The sequence below is a fragment of the Cibotium barometz genome, chromosome 35 (assembly GCF_041138505.1).
Source record: "Cibotium barometz isolate CiBa-2024 chromosome 35, ASM4113850v1, whole genome shotgun sequence".
NCBI lineage: Eukaryota > Viridiplantae > Streptophyta > Polypodiopsida > Cyatheales > Cibotiaceae > Cibotium > Cibotium barometz.
The window spans coordinates 10,390,591-10,399,223 of record NC_141080.1 but is presented as its reverse complement, the minus strand read 5'-3'; the positions used below and the strand labels follow the sequence as shown (position 1 = coordinate 10,399,223).

The 8,633-nt window shown below is 40.9% G+C and overlaps 1 protein-coding gene across 1 annotated transcript; it reads left to right on the top strand.

Annotated features, from left to right (window-relative positions):
- Positions 1-5,998: 5,998 nt before the first annotated feature.
- On the top strand, positions 5,999-8,630 carry LOC147618144 (DNA sliding clamp PCNA-like). Its single transcript, XM_086774570.1, has 4 exons — positions 5,999-6,707; positions 7,703-7,855; positions 7,935-8,032; positions 8,179-8,630. Exons 1-4 carry the CDS (start codon positions 6,389-6,391, stop codon positions 8,398-8,400), a joined length of 792 nt encoding a protein of 263 aa, XP_086630696.1. The 5' UTR covers positions 5,999-6,388; the 3' UTR covers positions 8,401-8,630.
- Positions 8,631-8,633: the final 3 nt, after the last annotated feature.

Genomic DNA, 8,633 nt, shown 5'->3' with positions numbered 1-8,633 from the left:
GGAGAACTTGAATCGTCAAATGCAGCCACATCATCGCATATCGAACAAGCTTTGTCACATCAAGTGGTCAAAGTAAAATGTGCCCATTGCAAAAAGGTGGGTCACTTGGCAAATAATTGTTGGATCAAATATCCCAACAAAATGAAATGTAACAAATGTAAACAAACGGGACATATTCTTCTAAATGTCCTAACAAAGAGTCAGAGGCAAACTTTGTTTCAGCCTCTAACTCCGCTGAGAAATTGTTTTATTCCATTCTTTCATAGTTGGTATTGAGGGGGGGTATTAAGAGACTAAGGTTATGTAGAAGGGGAAGATAAGGGTGTGAGTGTGAAGGGACTTAAGGTCCACTAGCTCATCTATTTAAAGGTGGAGCTAGGAGGCATTTAGTATTGAGCAAAAAGGCCTAGTTGTATTCATAAACAACTTAATAAGCAAGATAGTTTTCTTGTATTTTGTGAGTCCCTCTCCTCCACACACTTGATCTAGCATGAGCACCACGTTTTCTCAACATATCCTCTCATAAGCAAAATGGATTCATGCAAACCTGCCGCCACTACTCCTATGGAAGCAAACCTAAAGCTTGAGAAAGATGATGACTCAAAGATGGTTGATACACACATGTACAGATAGCTAGTTGGAAGTTTGATTTACCTCACAATCACAAGACCATATCTCTCATTCTCTGTGAGCATGTTGTTGTGAGAGTCAATTTATGCAAGAACCTAGGCAATCTCATTGTGGTTGGTAGTCAAGAGAGTGTGTTGTGAGTTGATTCATTCAAGAACCTAGGAAATCTCACTGGCTGGCAGTCAAGAGAATTCTTAGGTATATCAAGGGTACGTTTGAATATGGATGGATTTATGAAGCTAGCTCTCCCATGAAGTTGCTTACATACATAGATGCTAATTGGGATAGAAACATAGAAGATAGAAGGTCTATATCAGGATATTGTTGCTCACTTGGAAGTGCTATCAACTAGTCTCATAACAAGCAAGAAACAACCCACAGTTACATTTTCATCAACTGTTACAACTAAGGCTAAATACAAAGGGGAAACCAATGTGACATGTGAAATCGTATGGTTGAGAAGGATGCTCGAAGATATTGGCACTGAAATTACAAGTCCCAATAAAGTCTTTTGTGATATTTCGTCTAGCATTTATCTTGCCAAAAATCAAGTTTTGCATGCTAGGATAAAACATATGAAGATTAACTATCATTTCATAAGGGTTATAAGGTCATGGATGGAGACATGGACCTAATCTATTGCTTCACTCACCAACAAGTTGCAGGCATCTTTACAAAACCCCTCGTCCCCATGACAAACTCAGTACGCTAAAAAAGAAGCTTGGTGTTAAGCAAGTACAGTGTTGTAGTTGGGGGGGGAGGGGGGTGTTCAAGTTAGGCATTTTTATAGCATTTAGCACATGATAGGACCTTAGATTAAGGTTTAACTCTTACCACTTGTTTTCTACTTCCCCTTTATCACTTATGTTGCCAACTGCTTCAATTCTAGTACATTCTTTAAGGTTGCCACAATGTTCTCATATTCTCCTTTGTCCACACTCTTCAGAAGCACTACTAGTGCCTCATCATCCTCTACCTTCTTCCCAATGGGGCTGCCAGTTGTTGCTTAATGCTTTTGTATTTTTTCAAGTGTGTGGTTAGAGGTTCAGTTTCCTTCATGTCAAGTTTGTAGAATTGCATTAGCAGATTTATCTTTGAATTTTTTGCTTGAGTGCCAAATAATTTATTGAGTTCATCCCATGCATCTTTAGCCCGTTGGTATCTCTGCAATGTGATGAATGATTTCATCATTTAAGCTGAGTGCAATGAGTCCTAATACTTTCTCATTCCTCTTCTTCCACTCATTCTCCCCATGCTCCTCTGGACATTCATCTCTTCCCTCAACTAGCCACCACAGATTTTTCCTCATGAGCAAATACATGGTCTTTGTTTGCCATCTATGGAATTGCTCCCCATTAAATTTAGCTATTTCTTGTGCATTGCTCATGATGATGTGAAGGGGGTCTTACCTCTTGATCCAATTCAAGATTCAAGGGCAGTGTCTACCCTTTTACAACTCAAATCTGATGTTTAATGATGATTACAACAAGTTTATCAGCATGAATTCACCAAAAATTACATAAGACCAAGGGTAACTGATTTGTAATGAATGGTTGGAATATCAAACCATCTCTGAATTGCAATATGAAGTGATAGGGATATGTATCAGATACCTAATGGTAAATTTGAACCATCAATTGTACCAAAAAATAATGATTAGTGCTAATTAATCAATTGATTAGTGAGATAATCCCCTATTTTATGCGTAAAAAATGGAGTGTGCAGGGAGGCCAGATCTAGTGCATTAGAATGAGCTCAGATCCTTTCAATAGCATCAATAAAAGTTAGTCTAGTAGAGGATCAGGCCATGAAACAAACGATTTGACCAAACATTGAATGCTTAATTTTTGTTTTACCAAAGTCACTTGCTTGTAAATTTGATGCTTGATGCCACTTCTCCTTGAGGAATTTCACAAATTTGAGATCACCAGCATGTTCAGAGCATCCAAAAACCCCTTGGGCTAGCTCCTTTGCTCCCAATTCCAAGTAGTGTGAACACAATTTTGCATATTTACTCAAAGAAAAAGGCGTTGGCGATTTTGCGAATTTCTGCTGCTCTCGACGACGGTTTGAAGAGCTAAGTTGATGGGCTGATGGGTGGGAAGGTTAACTATGCGTGGCTAATAGCTTGTTGCCTAATATTAAGGCTAGAGGGAGATCAAACCCCTCCACCAGCTGGGGGTGGAGAAAGATGTTGAAAAAAGACTTAAAAATGTGATTAACTCCTAATCTATAATTAGTAGAGTGATTAGGCTTGAATACTAGCTGAATCCTAATCTTGGCTTTGATACCATGTTAAATTTTCAGCAATGTGATGAGCTATGGTGGATCAAATGCAAGAATCAACATAGTTAGCATGTGATTAAGGTGAGATTAAGATGAGATTAGTGAATAATTAATCTAATATGATAATGTAGGCATCAGTACTCAAAAACCAGCAATTTCTCATTAGGCCAATGCCTCAATTTATAGGTTGTACATCCACAAGATGTCAAGCATCTAATCCCAATAATTTCTCCTTGATTTGTGCCACCTCCCCTACATCTGGGGGCACCTTTTCCTAGAATCTTTCCACACCCCTATATTCACTCATGCTACCCTTGATTCTCTCATTAGTAGATTCCTCTCACCTTTTCATTGCTACCCACTTAATTATAGACTCCCTTTTACAGTCTCTTGCTAAGGGCTTGTTCCCGCACACACCCATTCACTTGCATATTTCAACACCTAGAATACTTTCAAACAGTCCATTGTACTTTTCAAGCAAGTTAACAATGCTTTATAGTAGTATTTCCACTTAGTGACCTTAAGTACTTATGCATTGCTAGTTAGCTAATGCAACATGTCAGTATCATCTAGCTAGCCTGAAAGTACTCTCTGTAGTGTTATCTAGCCTATACCACTCTCTTGAAAAAGGTGAAGTAGGACTACTACCCTTGACAAATAGAGAATTTTGTGAGTGTCTTCACAAAGGCTCTAGCCTATACCACTCTCTTGAAAAAGGTGAAGTAGGACTACTACCCTTGACAAATAGAGAATTTTGTGAGTGTCTTCACAAAGGCTCTTATGATAGATTGGTTGGAGTGGCATTTTCATTGACTTGGTGTTGGACCCAATTAGTAGTTCACCTATGGGTGGACTTTTTTTTTTTTGGAGGGGGGGTTTGAAAATGAATGCTCCACCCTTGTCATTGCTATTGTGTGGTTGACCCTGATTGCTATGTTTTGTAATGTCCCCTATATGAGGAGTAGCCATTGTGTTGGCACCTAGGCCCCCGATAATTCACACTTAAAACACTGGATGTCAGCCATAGTTGGTTGGATGGTTAAAAGACAACTTATGTAGACTTGACACCTTGCCATGTAGGATGTGATCTATTGACTGCCCCCTTGGGTAGGAGAAGATCTTCCTAGGACACCTAGCCCTCATGTTGTAGGGCCGGAACGGGCACTTAAAGGACCTCAGATGGGCCTTGAAGTTGGACTACGGTCCTATATTTAGCCTATTTTTATCCCAATTAGGTGGTGTAGACAGTTTGATAGATCAGGAGTAGTTGTAGGGTGGCTAACAAGGGCCAACCTATGATATAACCACCCTTGGGTACTATATATAAATGGGTTTGGTAGGCTCTCTGTCATAGGTTGATTATCATAGATCTTACTATTGGTATCCCACTTGGGTGATGTGGTCAATTCAATTCATCTAGACTAGTTGTAGGGTGGTGGATCGGGGAAAACCTATAATATAACCACCCCTGTACTATATATATATATATATATATGGACTAGTAATAAGAGATCTTACTATTATTATCCCATTTGGGTAATTTGGTGAATTTGGTTCATTTGGACTAGTTGTAGGGTGGTTGAATAGGGCCGACGATGACCACCCTTGGGTACTGTATATGGCAACCTCTATATCATATCATGATTATCGGAGATCTTACTTCACTGCATTGTGTACCCTTTCTTCTATCCAAAGTCACATAATTTGCCATCATAAGCTTCTTGCCGGAGCTCGTGAGAAGAAGGCACCATCGGGAATTTTTTTAAGTGATAATGCTATTGTTAGTGCTTGGGGGGCCTTTTCTTTTACAATGTTTCTCATGTGTGTGTTCGTCCGAAATAAAGTCAGTATGAAAAATGACGAGGATGCCTAATGGAGTCTTGCTAATAAGCGGACCATGGATGAGTATCTTAAGAAATTTCCTAGACCCATGTGCCTCCATGCAAATACATCCATGGTGAATAAAGAGACCCCTGTGCCTCCTTTGCAAACATGTCCATGTCCAACATAGCCTACAAAAACAAACAACCAAACAATCAAATGGTGAGAAAAAAATCATATGATGAAAAGCATTGTTTGGACTACATCTTGAGCATTGTCGGCCTCAACTTCGTCGGTCATGTTTGTGAGGTCAATACTTTACTGCCCTCAACCCTCGGATAAATGAGAGGGTAGTCTACTATACGGTAATTCACTATTGTTCTCCATCTCTACACAGTAATGGATCAATGGGAGTGTGGTCTCCTACATAGTAATTCAGTATTGCCCTCAACCCTTGGATCAATGGGAGGGTGACCTACATAATAATTCATTAGTGTTCTCCATCTCTCTTGCATCAAGTTCTTTGTCTTGTGAAGATTTTGCTATTTGTGTTGCAAACGCAAGTTGTATTTTATTACCAAGTGAAGATTGGCAACATGTGCGAATCAATACTAAGATTAGGCACAATCAAAGTTGTATTCAATTATTTGTTAAAGGGAACATAATTAATACAGATTTTGGCCCTAAATTAATTATAGGCCCTAATTAATACAGATTTTGGCCCTTAATGTTTATTAAGGGGACCTAATTCTACGCCCTAATTCAATTATTCCACATTAGAATTTGGCATTGAATAAATGTAATTAGAGCTTGGAAACATGAAATGGCGAAACAATGAGCCAATTCTATTAGATTTACTACTAGCGGGATGTCTACTTGCATAAATGAAATTTCCATTGGAGAATTGAGAATAGAATGTGTGTACAAAGGTTGCAAAAAGGCCAAGGGGCTTTATAGCTTAGAGAATGTGCCTAATCCTATTTCAAGGGGAATATCAACCTTGGTGCGTCATCCTTCACCTTTTTCAATTCCTAGGAAAGGTGCGTAGACTTGTGACGAATGTAAATTACACTGCTCTTTGCTTGCTACACTTGACTAGCCAAAGTGGGAAGGCCCAAAGTGAGGGCATTATGAGAATATATTGGGCACTCATGTGTGCAAGCGATGGGTTCTCATTCCCACTATCAGAACGTGAGAACCTCTGTTAAGGTAGGCATTAGAGATGGTTTGTAAGGAGGTTTACACAAGCCTGCCCACCGGGAATGGGCGGGCGAGATCAATGGTCCATTTTGCCAAGTGTGTAAACGGCTACCCCCCACACGAAAGCGCCGAAATGCGCATCTTTCCCGCCTTCTGCAGCTCCGCCTCCCGCCTCTGTGACATGCATCTGAGCTCGAGCACTGTTTTTCAGAGCGCATGTTAGGGTTTTTCTTCTCGGAGAAGGCTGTTCGGCAAGGAGCATAGTAGGGTTTGTTGCCGAGGGCGTGCTAGGGTTCTTTTGGATGCCTGTCTTGTGCTTCTGAGCCAGGCCCTGCATCACCATCTCCAAACTCTAGCGGCCGCTATCTCCAAGCCCTGACCCCAGCTCCATCATCTCCAAGTCCATACCTAGTCTTAACCCCTAACCCTAAGCCCACCCCTCCTCCTCACCATGCTGGAACTCAGATTGCTGCAAGGTAGCCTGCTGAAGAAGGTCCTGGAGGCCATCAAGGACCTGGTTACCGATGCTAACTTCGACTGCTCTGCTACGGGCTTCTCTCTGCAAGCCATGGACTCCAGCCATGTGGCCCTGGTGGCCCTGCTGCTGCGATCCGAGGGTTTCGAGCACTACCGCTGTGACCGCAACCTCTCCATGGGCATGAACCTCAACAACATGGCCAAGATGCTCAAATGTGCTGGCAACGATGACATCATCACCATCAAGGCCGATGATGGTGGTGACACTGTCACCTTCATGTTCGAAAGTCCAAGTAAGATGCCATTCCATGTTATAATTGATTTTCCGCTTGTTGCTTAATTTTCTGAATTACGCCATTCATGGGTTTAGTACTGCATTTCTTGCATTAAATGTGATTTTAGCATGAGTTTTGGCAAGGATTTACTTTGATTTTGCACGTCATGTGCCATAACGCACATCTGCCATAACGCCTGTATATATGTGCAGTGCATGCCTGTGTTCCAACAGTTGTCTCTAGAGAATGCACGCATGTGTGTACGTATTTTGGTAATACCAATGATGATAGCTCAAATATTGTGTTTGAAAGTGACATGAAGGGATCTTTCATGGCTCTGCATGCATTCATACATGTGACAATGAGACATACATGCTGTTTAATTGTGTTGATGCAAGAAAATACTTTACATGTAGCCCACATTTTGCTATGCATCTGCATACATGTTGAAAGTCACACACAGCATTTAGTTCATATACGCAAATGCACTACACGTACTTCCACTTAATCATCCATAGTGCTTATGCTTGTCCATATGTGTTCTCTACGTAATTGTAATGAGTACCTGACACGTGCATATGTTTCGTACCCATGAAATTATCTCTCATATTGTACATGTCATGCAGAGATTTTTGATGTGCACCGAAAGCTTTCTTACTTGACAGTCGTGCGTGGATGCATGGATTATTATATGTCTCTCTTTTTTTCTAGGCATCTGCATGCACGTTTAAAGACACACCCATGTATATTTTTGCATGTGATCTGCAAGTCAATATTCATTCAAATGCAGTCCTTTATGCACATCCATGCAACCACCCATTATTTATGCATGTCCATATATATTCCCTATGTGTATCCAATTAGTATGGGCATGATCCCAGTTCAGGGCCTGGCTTGTCTCAGGCCTGGAGCTGCCTATTGTACACGTTTATATTGGATGACGTAATTAGCACCAGGCTGAAAAGGTGGCTGCTGAGTTTGTTGCACCTCACACATCCTCTGATGTTTGGCAGATCAAGACAAAATTTCAGACTTTGAAATGAAGCTGATGGACATAGACAGTGAACACTTGGGTATTCCAGAGACTGAGTATGAGGCTATCATCAGGATGCCTTCTCAGGAGTTTGCTAGGATTTGCCGTGATCTTAGCTCAATTGGAGACACAGGTTGGAGCATCCCTAGTAAAGTTTCTAAGTTCCATGTGTTCCCTCTTTATGAAGCTCATGATATGCTGTTCTATTGCAGTTGTGATCTCAGCAACCAAAGAGGGAGTCAAGTTCTCCACAAAGGGTGATATAGGAAGTGCCAATGTTGTTTGTCGTCAAAATACCTCTGTTGACAAAGTAAGAAAGAACTTTATGTTTCTGCCTTCTTATGATGACTTTTGAAAGATAGACATCAAAGGCCTTGAAGCATGTAGAATGTATCAAACATGGGATAAACCACATTTTTTACTCTGATATGTATGGTAGCCTTTTTTTTGGTGCAGCCTGAGGATGCTACTGTCATTCAGATCCAGCAGCCTGTCTCCCTGACATTTGCACTTCGTTACATGAACTCCTTCACTAAGGCCACACCTCTTTCCAACACTGTAACAGTCAGCATGTCAAGTGAGCTGCCGGTTGTGGTGGAGTATAAGATTGCAGAGATGGGTTATGTTAGGTTCTATCTTGCACCCAAGATTGAGGAGGATGAAGAGGTCAATTCTTAGTCAATGGATTGTATCGTTTGTAAGGGTAGAGAATTAACGGGTGTTTTGCTGGAGGGATTTCATGTCTAAAGCCTCAAGAATGTTGACCTATACCTACTTGTGAATTTATTTATTAGATATAACTGCTCTAGCTTGTCATCAGCCAACAAAGATAACCATGCTTCTGGTCAGCTTTGCAAGGAACTTCTGTATGGCCAATTTGAATTATCATAGAAGTGGGGTTGGATGCAGAT